The 15,152-nt window shown below is 48.6% G+C and overlaps 6 protein-coding genes across 6 annotated transcripts; all 6 read left to right on the top strand.

Annotated features, from left to right (window-relative positions):
- Positions 1-515: 515 nt before the first annotated feature.
- Positions 516-1,523, top strand: TERG_03407 (uncharacterized protein; the record flags this gene model as incomplete). Its single annotated transcript, XM_003236314.1, has 1 exon — positions 516-1,523. One exon carries the CDS (start codon positions 516-518, stop codon positions 1,521-1,523), a length of 1,008 nt encoding a protein of 335 aa, XP_003236362.1.
- Positions 1,524-2,123: 600 nt separating this feature from the next.
- On the top strand, positions 2,124-3,473 carry TERG_03406 (uncharacterized protein; the record flags this gene model as incomplete). Its single annotated transcript, XM_003236313.2, has 3 exons — positions 2,124-2,143; positions 2,194-2,518; positions 2,580-3,473. 3 exons carry the CDS (start codon positions 2,124-2,126, stop codon positions 3,105-3,107), a joined length of 873 nt encoding a protein of 290 aa, XP_003236361.1. The 3' UTR covers positions 3,108-3,473.
- Positions 3,474-3,527: 54 nt separating this feature from the next.
- TERG_03405 (Arf family guanine nucleotide exchange factor SYT1) lies at positions 3,528-8,250 on the top strand (the record flags this gene model as incomplete). The annotated part of the gene is made up of 2 exons (XM_003236312.2): positions 3,528-4,415; positions 4,517-8,250. The coding sequence occupies exons 1-2, from the start codon at positions 3,971-3,973 to the stop codon at positions 8,248-8,250; spliced, it is 4,179 nt and encodes a 1,392-aa protein (XP_003236360.1). The 5' UTR covers positions 3,528-3,970.
- Positions 8,251-9,290: 1,040 nt separating this feature from the next.
- On the top strand, positions 9,291-10,504 carry TERG_03404 (uncharacterized protein; the record flags this gene model as incomplete). Its single annotated transcript, XM_003236311.1, has 3 exons — positions 9,291-9,854; positions 9,905-10,163; positions 10,215-10,504. The coding sequence occupies 3 exons, from the start codon at positions 9,291-9,293 to the stop codon at positions 10,502-10,504; spliced, it is 1,113 nt and encodes a 370-aa protein (XP_003236359.1).
- Positions 10,505-11,537: 1,033 nt separating this feature from the next.
- On the top strand, positions 11,538-12,602 carry TERG_03403 (uncharacterized protein; the record flags this gene model as incomplete). Its single annotated transcript, XM_003236310.1, has 1 exon — positions 11,538-12,602. The coding sequence occupies one exon, from the start codon at positions 11,538-11,540 to the stop codon at positions 12,600-12,602; it is 1,065 nt and encodes a 354-aa protein (XP_003236358.1).
- Position 12,603: 1 nt separating this feature from the next.
- TERG_03402 (uncharacterized protein) lies at positions 12,604-14,791 on the top strand. Its single transcript, XM_003236309.2, has 2 exons — positions 12,604-13,349; positions 13,403-14,791. The coding sequence occupies exons 1-2, from the start codon at positions 12,900-12,902 to the stop codon at positions 14,741-14,743; spliced, it is 1,791 nt and encodes a 596-aa protein (XP_003236357.1). The 5' UTR covers positions 12,604-12,899; the 3' UTR covers positions 14,744-14,791.
- The last annotated feature ends 361 nt before the right edge of the window (positions 14,792-15,152 follow it).

Genomic DNA, 15,152 nt, shown 5'->3' with positions numbered 1-15,152 from the left:
ATTAACTCATAAGTGGCTCTTTCTTGTTACTACGAGGGTATCCCATATCAAACTGGCCTATGGAGTAGATATCTTCAACCAAGCTTCTCCTCTCTCCATATCATTGTCCCATAGATGGTCAAAGTCTAAGTGATACCCCAACATTTCTCGGCCTGGAATCTAAAGCTCAAGCATAGAGATTAAGGATAATTGCCTACTACTGGATATTCACAATTTACTAAGTATGTTTTTCAGAGGAAAAATAAATCCTAAAAATAGTTCTCTACCGTTGAGCAGTCGTTAGTGGTAACTGCCCAATTCAGGTTGAAAGTTTAAATAAACCTCCGGAAAATATTAGGCCCGAATATCTATCAAAAATGGCCCGTGCAGTATTCTTTTCTTTCGATCAGCGGGTCAGGTCACAACGACACGGAGGACGACGAAGGAGGGAGGGTTTATATTCATTCATTACCGCTCTATACGCTCATTAGGATCCACTCATCTGTACTAAACTGATATCCATATCCGCATTGAAGATGTCGAAAGCAACCTTCGCTATCATCGCAGCCGCTGGTGTAGCTACAGGTGCCGGTGTCACTGCTCTGCTCTACTCCTCCAGCTCGTCTCGCCGCCAGCCTCATGAACCTCTGCCAGCTGCTCGGCCACCCCCTCCACCTTCCGCAACCTCTCCTGTCGCCGCCGCCGCCCGTGTCCCACCCCCAGCTCTCCCAACCTCTCGCTATCCAGTCGATCCTAGCGGACTATTCCAATATGGTTTCCCTGGACCAATCTCCGATGTGATCGATAGTCCTTCCCTAACAGCCGGATTCGACCGTCGAACCCGTAATCCAGCCTGGGTCGTCGAGCATATAACTTCTGAATCCGTGGCTCAGCGAGATGGAGACCGATCTCACAGCCAATTCTACGAAGAAGAGTCCATCCCATCCGCTTTCCGCGCACGCCTGAGCGATTATTACCGCTCAGGATATGATAGAGGGCACCAAGTACCTGCTGCAGACGCAAAATGGAGCCAGGAAGCAATGGATGCCACTTTCTCGTTGGCAAACATGTGCCCCCAGGTCGGAGAGGGGTTCAACCGCGACTACTGGGCTCACTTTGAGGATTTCTGTCGCAGGTTGACGCAGAAATACCCATCTGTTCGCATTGTTACTGGCCCACTCTACCTACCAAAGCGTGATCCCGCTGATGGGAAGTGGAAAGTTAGCTATGAAGTGATTGGCAATCCTCCGAATGTTGCTGTGCCTACGCATTTCTACAAGGTTATTTTCGCCGAAGATGGGAACGGAGAGTACGGCAAAGTTAGTTTGGGAGCATTCGTGCTCCCTAACGCCAGAATTCCAAACGAGAAACGTTTGCAGGATTTCGAGGTGCCGCTGGAAGCCATTGAGCGTGCTAGTGGCCTTGAGTTTGCTAGCAAGCTACTTCCTTACAGACGTGGTGTGCTCTGTCAGGAGGTGAAGTGCGATATCACCGTTCGTGAATTCAAGAAGGCAAGTGATAGGAAGAATCTACCGCCCCGGTGAAGCGTTTTGTGATATTCAGGCTTGTATAGAATCATGTGCTTTCCTTTCTTCGCACTATTTCACGTAATATATCATTAGACTGCGATGTTTCCCTACTTCCTACTGTTTCTTTGTCCTCAAGCCCAAATCCTTTGATGCAACTCATTTTCGGGAGATAGCGTGTATTTCTCAACAGGCAATCATACAGGTTTACGACTAGATGTCATTCTTCTGAGAATTGTAGTCAAAATGCACACGGCCGCTTTATCTCTAAGGCCATATCTACTCGTATGCAGCATGACAAAGCATTTGGTAGGCTGCTTGACCAAAATGATATGTTTTGAACGAATGCGGATTGATACGTTAGTTTGTGAAAGAAGATAACACTGCAGTCATCCGTTCTCATATTTTCGTGGATATGCTGTCTCGGAAGGGCTGCGAATCAACGTCTATACGGGAGAAATGACATATTTCTAATTTCTCCAGCTTGTTTCTTTTCAGGTTGTATGTTCGACGGGATAGGGTATAAAGGCCAGGATTTCCCCGCTTCCATAGACATCGACCTAACAACTGGTATTTCCTCCACTATACCTAGGAGTTGGTATTCTATCCAATGTTACCATGGATAAACCCTTTGGCAGGTAAGGGTTGCTTTAGCTGCGCCAATAATCAAGTATCTAACGCAATATAGGCTCATCCGCTCGGAATTTTTCACCTTCCTCATTGGACCTGAAAAGGTTCCTTTCGTTATGAATTCCGAAGCGATTACAAAGCAATCATCTACGCTCCATGGACTGGTGAACGGCAATATGCTAGAGGCACATTCTAGAACGGTAGTATGGCCTGATGTGGATGAGGATACCTTTGCTCGGTTCTGCGAATTCTATTATTTGGACAATTATTCCCCGCCTAGCTGTGGCTGGGATGGTAATACCGTCGAGGAAGCTCTTCCAGTGGGAGATGACAGTCAGTCTGAAAAGTTGGCACATGCTTTGGAATCACCTTTAGTGTCGCCAGTATCAACTCCTCCCCCCCCCCCCAAAATGAAGACAAAAAGAAAGAAAAAGGGCTCCAAAGCAAAGCTTGGAGCCTAGTTCGGATCTAGAGGACCACAGATACATGGTCCCGGAGAGATGCGCCCGGTTTAGTGAGCAGTTCAAACCCTTCTCCAATGTCACAGCAGACCAGGACTTTACTCCTGTTTTTCTTGGCCATGCTAGACTTTATGTGATAGCAGACAAATATTGCATCGAGGAGCTAAAAGAGCTGGTGTTGTCCAAGCTCTATACGACACTAAAAGGTTTCACTCCCTTTCCTAAAAGAATCGGAGACCTTGTCATGCTCATCCAATTTGTCTACACCGAGGACAACACGCGAGGATGTTCTACACCGATTGACCCTCTACGGAAACTGGTGACACGGTACATGACAACTGTGTTGAAGGACGTTGCCATGGATTCTGCTTTTCTCGGACTCCTTCTAGAGGGAGGCGAGTTCGTTTCTGACTTTTGTACAACGGTATGGGCAAAGCGGGAGAAATTGCTAGGGGGCAATAGATATTGGGATAATAAGGACATTTTAACTAGTATTGAGTATTCAAAATAGCTCATGTAGCTCGGCACAAAGGCAGCAACCGATAAAACCGGCAACATTCTGGTCCTCTTACATCATAGGCCGCGTTCCATGCAGGCATCTAGAAGCCGCGGTGAGGAGTGTGCAAGGAGATGCATGTACCAAGAGCCGTCCAGGCCAATAGTCGACGGCCAACGCTCTAAGCAGCCTATAAAGAACCCTGTATAATGTATGCAGCGACCCTCCGTAATCAGCGCTATTAATAGCCGGACGCTGCAACCCGCCATCACGGTAGTATCCCCTGGTCCCGTCTCCTCTTTTCTCCTCTTCCATGGCTCTTACTGCTGTCGCCATGCGCCCTCGCCTCGTGCTGGAAGCCACCGCCAACATCTCGACGTCTGTTGACTGATGTTGACGTCGCGGACAAGGACGAATAACACTCGCCTTGGCGTCCTCCTCTCTAAAAATTTTTCTGCCCGGCTTACCTAATCTGCTCAGCTTGGACTTGCGACGCTCAACCTTCAACTTCAACCTTGAGCCAACCTCAACCTCACGCTTCATCGCTAGCCAGGTCGACGGACTCGTGAACAGACGGAAGAGAGCGAGAACGGGCACCTCGCAGAGTAGCCGGAGTCGACAACGCACTCGGTTGGTCCTCGATAACCTTCCAAGGCTGACGCACCAGCCCCATCTTGCCCTCCACAGGGGCACTTCAGCTTCAGCCAGCGAAACACGCCTCCTTTCAGGGAGAACGAAAATAACAAAAAAAGGACATCACGTATCTCGACACTTATCAAATCTCCTCTATCACGCTGCACACAGTAAGACCTGGTCTTGGGCCTGCCGGATAGGGCTTCCTCCTCCCTCTTGACCATGACATGACATGACAGTGTGCGATGTGGAGGAGATCCAACACCACCACGATAACCACCACTTCTACGACGACCGCCACGGAGACGGTGACCGCTATCAGGATGCCGTGGCCTCTCCGGGGTGGCTCCAAAGACACTGCAAAGAAGCATGTGTCGCCCGCGCACTCGGAGGTGGAACTGCCGCCTCGTCAAAGCGAGCACTCGATTCGATCACGTCCTCGCTCCCCGCTTCCCCGACTATCAGAGACCCAGACTGTGACTGGAGAACGCTCATTGTTAGCTCACGATTGCAACAATGGAAGCAGACTTGATTCGGCTTGGGAGAAGGATGGTAAAGATCCTGCCCTGCCTCGTGCAGCGACTAAGAGAAACCGGTTTAGTCTGATGAGATTCCGGCACGCTTCCGACCCCCAATTGTCGTCCAGTTACCAGAACTCGGAACCACCGCCAGTGCCAAAGCTGTTTCCTCGTAGGTTTTTCTATGTACCAATTTGGTTTACAGATGCTAGAGAAAAAGAGGGAGAAAGACGGGAGGAAAACGGTTGACAATGTTTACTGACGGGATTCTAGCACCGACAATTATCACCACCTCACCGACGAATCACAATCTGGAACAACCAGTAAAGGGACTGCCACCAAGTCAACTACATGGCCAGCTACATTTTTCACGGTCATCACACAACCTAGTCTCCGATGCAGAAATTGCTTCTCGAAGCTCGAGCCCGGGACTCACGGGAAGACCCAAGAAGGACCGTAGTGCTAACTCGACACCTCCAGCTTCCTCCAACGCAAGGCACTCTCACATCTGCTTCGAAGAGGCTGGAAGACTGTCCACCACCTCTCTCCGTAGCGGACACCGGGCTCATGCACATGCAGACTCGCAGTCTGGTCTCTCCAACGCTCGCCTATCTGAATCTTCTCGTTCTGACGGAAGCTCTGGTGATAGATCCATGTATTTTGGCCAGCCGTCAAAGAAAGAACCTGCCTCTGCCTCGTCATCTATATTCCGGTTCCCCCGTCTAAAGAAAAGCAGACCTTCTCTCTTTCCCGTACCCATTAAATTGCCACCCACAGATGGCCAGGCATACCACCGCCAGACCCAATCGAGCAAATCTGCTGAATTATTCAGCGATTCGAACCTACCGTCACCTTCACATTCATCTTCTGGCCGTCCGGCATCAACAGCCGGGTCTCCTAGACCTCCACTTTTCCGCAAGGATTCTGCTACCTCAGGCCGATCGAAGTCGTCTATTTCCCCATCTGCCACTGACCGTGCCAAACGTCGTGCCAGATCTTCCACCCTAGGTTCTCTGCACCAGATTCAGGACGACACTGATATCAATTCAACACCGGACGTCACTCCACCGGCAATCAGTGCTCCGCGGAAATCTTTTAGTGATCTTTTCAATATCCACTCCCGTCTCAAACACAGTCAGCATGACCTCACCATGACGCCTCGATCAGGAACGCCCACCGCTTCCACTCCTGGAGCTGGCCCCAGTCCAATGACTCCTACGGCGTCTAAACCAAATTCGTTTTCCCTAGCTCGCGAATTATCTTCTTATCCACCCCGTTCTCCAACTGATACTTCCGCAACTTACCTTTCCCGCCTAGAATCAAGCGTTCATCGTGGTGCCATCGCAAGCATCTTGTCCCAATCGGCAGAAGAATTCTACTCGGTTGCTCTACGCAAGTATATGCGTAGTTTCTCCTTCTTTGGTGACCCAATGGATATGGCTATTCGCAAGCTGCTGATGGAAGCTGAATTACCTCGTGAAACTCAACATATTGATCGCATGATTCAATCTTTCGCCAACCGCTACCATGAATGTAACCCTGGAATCTTTGAGTCCACCGAACAAGCGTATTTCATTGCCTTTTCACTGCTCATTTTGCACACGGATGTGTTCAACAAGAACAACAAGCGGAAAATGCAGCGCGCGGACTACGTTAAAAATACCCGTGGTGAGGGCGTGGCCGAAGAAGTCCTTGAGTGCTTTTATGATAACATCTGCTATACCCCCTTTATCCATGTGGAGGATGAAATCAATCTAAGTTCCCGTCTCTCATCACCCAAAGCCCGAAGCAACCTCATGACGAAGATGGCAAGCACAGACCATTTGATGAAGTCGTCCAAGGATCCAATAGACCCGTATGCGCTCATTCTTGAAGGCAGGGTATCCTCTTTACGACCTAATCTGAAGAATGTCATGGAACTTGAAGATATCTACTCCTCGACTCCGGCGACAAACACACATCTACCTTCCCCTCCTTCTATAGCACAACTAAATAATACCTTTGATAATCCTTGCAAACTTCAGATTGTCTCTGCTCGCTCTCGACCAGATGCATTTATGACTGAATCGACTATAGCCAACCCAGCAGAATCTCAACCTGGCCTAGTCGATATCCGTGTCGTCAAAGTCGGTCTACTCTGGCGCAAGGACGCAAAAAAGAAAAAGGCTTTGTCACCTTGGCAGGAATGGGGTGCTGTGCTTACTGGCTCACAGCTTTATTTATTCCGTGACGTTCAATGGGTGAAGTCACTGATCTCACAGTATGATGCAAAATGTAAGCAGGACAGCCGGCCCCCGGCAGTGACATTCACACCGCCACTTACGGCATTTAAACCTGATACAATCATGTCTACTGCCGAAGCCGTCGCACTGCTTGACTCAAGCTACAAACGGCACAAGCATGGTTTCCTTCTTGTGCGTCATGGCGGGTTTGAAGAAGTTTTCCTGGCCAACTCAGACGTGGAAATGGCGGAGTGGGTGAATTTGATCAACTATGCTGCTACATACCGCACTAGTGGCATCCGCATGAGAGGTTCGGAAAGGGCAAAGCAATCAAACGCAGATCCGCAGTATACACAAGAAGCGCATGCTGCTCGCCGCGGGCAGATAGCAGCACACATTAAGGAATCGAATGAGAAATTATTTGTTGCACAGCGTCAGGTTGATATGCTACTGAGGAACGCGAGACACTTGCAACATCTAACGCCCATTCATCCACGGACCCGGGGACAGGTCATCCTTGCAGCGGGTCGGATGTCTGCTAAAGTGAAGTGGGCTCGACTTGACCTGGAACGCTTGAAATGTCATCGGGGAATTTTGGCTAGAGACCTGGCGGAAGAAGAAGGCCGTGTTGGCGCAGTAGGCTGGAAAAAGGAGGTCGGCCTTGCTCTTGGTCAAATGATGGACGGTGCTGGGGACATTGGAGAAAATAGCACATTATCGGGCGAAAAGGATAGCGAGAGAGTATCGATATCAACTGCTTCTGCGCCTAACGGGAATGGGCCAGTCGGGTCCGAAGCCGCATCTATTTCTGCAGAGAGCAATCGACACTCGATCTCGTCCACTATCGCATCTAAACACACGAACGTGTCTACTCCTAACCCCAACTCTGTGACAACGCCGATCACAGACACTGACAGCACGTCAAACACAGTTACCCCACGGCCAAGTATTACAGATGATGACGACGAGGAGCAACGTTTCCTCCGCGAAACAGGGATTCTTGCTTTGGATACCGTCTCCCTGTCAAGCCCACCGAACTCTCCTGGCAAGCAGGAACCTATCACACCTATATCCACCAATTCCACAAACAAGGATGCCGTACAGCCCTCCCCTCCACCATCTTCTGAACGTTCTAAAGTTCGCCGCAGCTTCCAGCGTACTCTTCGAGAAGCCCACCACAATGTCCCTCTTCATCGCACCAGCCGCAAGGGCCGAGACCGCGACTCTTCCAATTCTGCCCAATCTTCCACTCACTCTACTTCGGTCAATGCTAGCGCTAGCAATGGCAATAATCCAGGAACTCCATCTACACCTGCAGCTACCTCTGATGAGCCCGGGACCCTCCCCCGCAAATCTCCTAGCTTCACCGTTCACGGCAAAAAGGCATCTATAATCACATTCGGCTCTGAATGGCAGACGCTTTCACCTGAACAGAGGCTAAAGCAGCGTAAGCCACAGTCGAATCAGCAGCTCCAGACGGCCCAAGGTCAACCGGACGGTTCGACTGCTGGCGTTGATGACGGCACAGATTCGGTCTTTGCGTCTTCCATTGTCTCAACCATTGGACCTGAAAGTGCGGATCACACAGGTACGCAGATAGCTAGGTCAACTAGCATTGCATCTACTTCTGCTCTTACTTCCAAGTCTACAGATATAGGTGCTCCGACAGTTCCATCCCGTTGTTCCCCAGTAATAAGCGACGTGTCGCATACCACGGGCTCCGGTTCTGGCAACACTAGTGAGCACCAAGTCACTCATGATGATTCAAAGCTTGTTGTAGCTTGAATACATACATTCCTCTGTGCTCTCTCTCATATTCGTCTTCAACCATTCCTTGCATCTTTCATTTCTTCTCTTTCATTACTTTTCCTTTCCTTTATGTTCGTTTCTTCTCTTTTTTCTTCTTCTGAAAGAAACGTATGATGGATGGATGGATGGCATAACGAAACAAAATACCCGGCTTTTTTCATTGTGGAATACATAAAAAACCGTTTCCTTCTTCTGTTCTGTTCCGTTTGTTCTGTTCTTTATCCTACACACGTTGCGTGCACTGTTCGCTAAACCCGTTTCCCCTTTCTACCATTCCCTTCGATTTACTTCTTTTCCCTTGACCGGAAAGTGTGTCGTGCAACTCTGCCCACTTTCCTTCTCCATCTGTTTTTTACTATTATTCTCCTTTTGTGTCTACGTACATGATATATGCTGGACATGCGTATGTAAGATGCCTCACGTTCTCTGCTCACCCATTTCTTTTCTCTTTTTTTCCTATTCTCGTGGTAAAGGATGGATGGGTGGATGGATGGATGGTGGGATACGTTTCTGTTTACTGTTCTTGACCTTATACATTGCTCTGATTTTCTTCTTCTTTTTTTTCCCCCTTCTATTTCTTTCTCTTTGCCTTGTTACGTATAGAAATGGTATTGGCATTCGTTTTGCAGCTCTGTAAATTGATCAATAAAAGCTTGTCAAATAACAGACCCTTGATCAAACTATCATGTTGGAGAGACCACATAAATGGATGAAATCTGAAGATGGCTGACGAATCCCATACTTGGCCAAATCATTAATTAAGGTTTCCAAATCAGCCAATAAAATATCGTCAAGGAATTGAATTATACAATTGGTTGTTGCTAAAAAATTGCTAAGTCAGCAGTCTTATCGATTGCAGCTGCAACTTCGCGACTTTTTGATTTCATTTCACAAGCTGAAAAAAAGACCACGAAGAGCATCTTTCTAGCTCGTATATTTGTCTGTTTAGGAATAATTATTAATATACAAAAGATACAAATACACTGTCCAGTTTATATACCCAATTGGCTACCATCATGGCTCATTCAAAGCGCAACACCTCACTGCCACATTTTACGTCCTACGAACGATCCCTTCTACGCTCGACCTGGGGATCCCAAAGCACTCGACTATCCCGCGAATCCTTTCTACCTTTTTCTTCATGCAGACTGTGTCTTCTTCCAGCTCGTGAACCAGTCGTCGCGTGCGCCACTAATGGCGATCTTTTCTGCCGAGAATGCGCCGTCAACGATCTCCTTGCACAACGAAAGGAAATAAAGCGTCTGGAAAAGGAACGGGAGATTGCTCAACAAGAACGTGATGAGGATCAAGAACGATTGGCTGCCGAAGCGCGAGATCGAGAGCTGAAGGAGTTCGAGATGGTGAGCATGGGCCTTGAGGAGAGGAAGATGAAAAGGAAACGGGAACTAGAAGAGAGAAGGCAGGAGAATGAGAAATCTGAGAAGGATGGTGATGGTTCTCCGGGTAATCTGGAGATAAAGAAGAGGCGTAAGGAGGGCTTTGAATTAGATGAAGAGGAGATGCGAAAGATAGCGATGGAGGAACGAGAGAAGATGATGAAAAAGATTGAACGGGAGAAGGTATGTCTCATGTCTATGCCACACCTTCAAGCATACTAACGGAGTATTAGGCAGAATCATCGAAATCTCAACTTCCCTCCTTCTGGGTACCATCATTAACACCATCTGTTGCTGAAAGTGGAGATGACTCAAAGTCGACAAAGCTGAACCCCATATGCCCTGCATCAACATCGCAGAACAAACATGGCTACTCTCTAAAGGGGTTGGTGACTGTTCATTTTACAGAAGAAAAGGATGATAAGACAGGAGATATGGTCCGCATATGTCCAAGTTGCAAGAAGGCTCTCAGCAATGGACTCAAGGCTATTCGTAGGTATCCTAATTTGCTAAGTGTTATACGATCGCTAACTTCATTCTTAGTCGCCAAGCCTTGTGGGCATGTTATTTGCAAACGCTGCGTCAACCAGTTTATGACTGCGGATAAAGGCGCAGACCCACACTCTACAGACCCAGCTGAGGTAGACCGTATAGGAAAGGTGTTTTGCTATGTATGTGAAGCCGACTTGACAAGCAAGAAAGGGGGCAAGGAAGGGAAGAAAGAGAAAGAAAAGATACGGCCTGGTTTGGTGGAAATATCGTCGGAAGGTACAGGATTTGCTGGCGGCGGGAAGAACATGGCCTCTAAGTCTGGGACAGCTTTCCAATGTTAACGGGGAATAATCTGCAATAGACGTTGAATTAATGGTACTTCTCTGGAGTGTGCGTATATATTTGGGTCATCTGAGATTGTCACACTAGAATTATCACATGACATCCTTAAAATGACGAGCGTGATGCTTATATAATAATACCCAAGCTTGTCTATTTTTAGTTTCGCTAATTTTAATTGGACGAGCTTAACTTACTTAAGGTTTTTTGCATCACGAATTTATATCTTGGCATTTACACGCCTTTTGAAGGCTCATAGAAGCTAGAGTAGCAACATGCCTGACTACAGTATGAATAAAGCGAATATGTAGATAATACGGCTACAGAAAAAATTTTATATACTCGCCTAACATTATACAACTTATTTTGTTGATTATTCGAATAGAATAGACTACTATGCATTGTGCATGTCACGGTTACAGGGAGTTATGTCAGTGAGAGGATCAGCTTTACAAAGTAGATGGTATAGGGAAAATTTCCAAGTGATATAAGATTCCATTATAGATAGAGTTACTCCTCGCGTTTCTTTACACACATATCGGCGGTAATTGATAAGTACTTTGCGGGAATCACTGCTATTACTAGCAACTTAGTTATAACCAGTATCAAATTCCGGGGTGTATCAACTCTCAAAGGCTAGAAATAAATCTGCCATCAGCGTGTACTCTTATCAGTTCGAGCTCCTATCAACGTAATATGCAAATATACGTTCATATATAGATCAGACTAGTAACACACAAGTGTTAGGGTATACACAGCTATGAATAATAATGCTTAATAGCCATCATCAGGGTATAGTAATGTTAGCATATTCCTCACTTGATGATAAGCTAAGAGCTATATAGCTTTGTCAAGTGAGGTTCACTCTCTTTGTTACCCAGGGTGCAAAGCTCTCCTAAGAAAGCTGCTAGCGCATTACTGTTGGTATCTTGTGTTCCTCCTCGCTACACTACTGTATAAATTCTCCAGCCAGACTTGTTTTTATGGTTATTAACCATCTTCCACAACAAGGTCCGGACCATAATAGTAGCAAATATGCCCGCACCACACCGTGAGTTTCTTGAAAGCTTGGCCGGATCCTATATTAAGCTGACTGTTTTAGCCTATACGAAGCTCAAGCTCCCCGAAAATGCACCTTTTGAGCTGAAGCCTTCTCCTGGCAAAGGATGGGGTGTCTTCGCGAAGAGAGACATCAAGAAGGGAGAGCTGGTCCTGAACGAGAAGCCCCTTTTTGTGATCAAGCCACCCACGGGCAGAACCACTGAGCTGGCCGTCCTCGCAGCATTCCAGAAACTGAAGCCAGAGGATAAGCAGCAGTTCTTGTGCCTGCGTGACAACGGCTCCGCGAGATATCCTAGCATGACCCATGCCTTCATTGACAACAACATGACCATCTCTAGGATTCTGACAGCTAGACTCGGCGAAAGCCCAGTCTGCGGCATGTTCATCCTGCAACCGAGATTCAATCACTCGTGCATTGCGAACTGCAAAGCTCCCTTCAACGGAAAGGATGCCATTTCCACCTATGCAATCCAGGACATCACTGCCGGTGAGGAGCTCACTATCATCTACGACGCCAGATTCACCTTCCACCCGCCAAAGGAGCGCCATGCGTGTCTGGGCTTCGTGTGCGACTGTCCTGCATGTGAGATCGGGACGCCCTTCCAGGAGCTCAGCCAGATCCGGCGAACGCTGATCCGGGGCCTGATGTATCTCCAGGACGGCGAAGACGTGGACAGAACGCGGCACTCCGCCTCGCACTCAATCATCATCTGCCCGAAGCTGAAGAAGATGGCCGAAGAGGCCAAAGTCGGCCTGACATCCCGGTTCATCTACCAGATCCTGCTGCTTTTTCTGTTGGAGGAAGAAGGCCTGCTCGACGCCTTCACGCTGAAGGCTCTCCGCCGCAAGCTTGAGGCCACCGCCCGGCTCTTCCAGACGGAGAGAAACGCTCGCATTGCCCGCCTGGCCATGAGACGCAAGACCTGGCTGAGGAAGTTTGTGACGGCCGGGAGGCTGTACGGCCGCGAAGACGCCGGCGATTTGCTTGCGTCCATGTACACCAGAGATCCCAGCCGCTATCCGGCCATCTTCTTGTAAGGAGAGAGTCCCGCTCCGTCTCCTTGATGTATTCGATCAGAGGCCTCGTTTTTATGTAGCTCGTAGTCAGTTGTTCAACGGTGCTCGCGGTGGCTGAAGTTGTGGCGTCGGATTTCCTTTTTGCTCTGCTCGTATTCATCTGGTTCGATTTTCTTCTATTCTACCCAGTTTCTGAGGCCTATGAAGTCATGGCCCAACTTCCCACGACTAAACATCTTCAAAACGCAGCTCAGAAATGAAATAACATACCAGAGACTCCTTCAATTAGCCTGACGACTTTGATCTCTCGATGGCAAGATGCGTTTCTCCGTCCGCCTTAGCCTGTTTCTGACGCTCGCATCCTCGCTGCCGCTGGTTTCGGCTGTTCCACAGCACGAAGATCAGGCATATACATTCTCCCCGTCCGGCCGCAGTGCCACCGCAGACACAGATCCAGCGCTAGAAGTAAGGCAGGAGACGCAGCGGACGCCGTCTGCATGGACGAGACTGCGGGACTCGCTCGTTGAATCTGTCTGGGGCTTGCCGCGGCGCAGCGAGGGCTGCGAGTCACGGCCTAGAAACCGGGCAAAGACCGTCTCGAGGGCGCCAGCAACGCTACAGGCGAGGTACGGAGAGGATGTAGTCCTTAGATTTACGATTAAGAACCAGGAGGAAGTCAAGGCGCTGGTGGAAGCGTCGAATATACTGTTTCTTGACGTCTGGGGCAGCCATGACGACTGGGTTGACATACGGCTCTCCAGGGACGTGGTATGTTTTTCTATATGCGAGTGCAATGATATTTTGATACTGACGGGCTATAGATCCCATCGCTACTTGGGCTGCTCCCTCCGTCTCTACAAACCTCTCACGTCCCTCTGATCCGCGACCTGGCGCAGATCATCTACGAATCGTACCCAAAGGCCAACCCATCTTCGCCCTTACAGCAGGGTCCTACGACCCGCCGTTTCTCTCCATCAGCTAGCACCTCGAAATCGAAACCCCATGAGACCAAGAACATCTTCTTCCAGGACTACCAGCCGCTGTCGGTCCTTCTCCCGTGGATGCGCCTCCTCGTGTCCATGTTCTCCTCCCACACTACCCTGATTAGCGTGGGCACGACAGCCGAAGGACGGGATATTCCTGCTCTTCGTGTTGGCGTACATCCGACAAACAACGCACAGCAGGCGCCCAGAAGAAGGACTATCGTCATATCTGGCGGTGCTCATGCTCGAGAATGGATCAGCGTCTCCACGGTCTCATACATCGCATACTCCTTTATAACAGGCTATGGAAAGTCCAAATCGATCACAAAACTGTTAGAACAGTTCGACTACGTTTTTATTCCCACTGTCAACCCAGACGGTTATGCATATACCTTCTCTACAGATCGTCTGTGGCGAAAGAACCGACAACAGACCTCCCTCTCTTTCTGTCCCGGAATCGACCTAGACCATTCCTGGGGTTATGAATGGGACGGCAATACAACCCGCAGCAACCCTTGTTCAGAGAGTTATGCAGGCGATCAGCCATTCGATGCCGTCGAAGCGCGCGAGATCGCCAGCTGGGCCCGCAACGAGGTAACGTTGAATAACGTCCAGTTTGTTGCGTTCGTGGATCTGCACTCCTATTCACAGCAGATCCTATATCCGTATGGTCACTCATGCGCCCATCTACCCGCCAACCTAGAAAACCTAGAAGAACTAGGCGCCGGCCTAGCAAAGGCCATCCGCAAGTCTTCACGAGAAAACTATGACGTCAAAGCTGCATGCAGAGGCATCGTGGCGTCTTGCACGGGTAATAAAGATGCAGATGAACCAGTTACCTCGTCTGCACTTGAGAGTACCGCGGGAAGCGCCCTGGATTGGTTCTTTCACGACCTGGACGTCCGCTTTTCGTACCAGATTAAGCTGAGAGATAGGGGGAGCTATGGATTCCTCCTACCGAGGGAACACATCGTTCCCACCGGAAAGGAGATCTACCGCGCTATGGTAGCCATGGGGAAGTTTTTGGTTAGCCCACACGTCCTAGACGTAGATATAGACGGGCGGCGCACATCAGAGGAGCTACAGGACTATGATAATGACTTCGAGGATGGCGAGGACGACAAAGATGAGCAAGACTCTACTGTCTTCCGCGCACAGGCAGATGATATACAGTCTTAGATGGATTCTCTTCGGACTGAGGACTACTGGCGACTATAATAACGATTTTTTTTATTTATTTATTTATTTTTATTTTTATTTTTTTTTTTTTTTGGATTTCTTCTTCCCAGGCGATTCTCGTTCTTGTACTTACATATATGTGATTTGTGATTTGGTATGTTTTGGTATATAAACTTGGCAAATCGGCAGTGTACTTGGTTAATGAATGGTACTTCTTTTTGGCCTACCTTCTCGTTTCTCTCTGTCTCTTCTCCTTTTCTCCGTCCTGTCTTCCTCACCTGATACCGAAGTGGACCGGATAAAGAACCCAAGCTTTTTTGAGCTCCACAATAAACAGCCTACCTTAACTGAATCCCACGCTCTTTGACCACCGCCAAAAACGATATCGCCTTTTCTCGCCGGTATCGTT

The sequence above is a fragment of the Trichophyton rubrum genome (assembly GCF_000151425.1).
Source record: "Trichophyton rubrum CBS 118892 genomic scaffold supercont2.3, whole genome shotgun sequence".
Lineage (NCBI taxonomy): Eukaryota > Fungi > Ascomycota > Eurotiomycetes > Onygenales > Arthrodermataceae > Trichophyton > Trichophyton rubrum.
This window is presented reverse-complemented; position numbering and strand designations above follow the sequence as displayed.

Coding starts and splice junctions, on each gene's coding strand:
- TERG_03402 (XM_003236309.2), top strand. CDS start 12,900: ATGCGTTTCTCCGTCCGCCTTAGCCTGTTTCTGACGCTCGCATCCTCG. Junction 13,350..13,402: donor TACGGCTCTCCAGGGACGTG/GTATGTTTTTCT, acceptor GACGGGCTATAG/ATCCCATCGCTACTTGGGCT.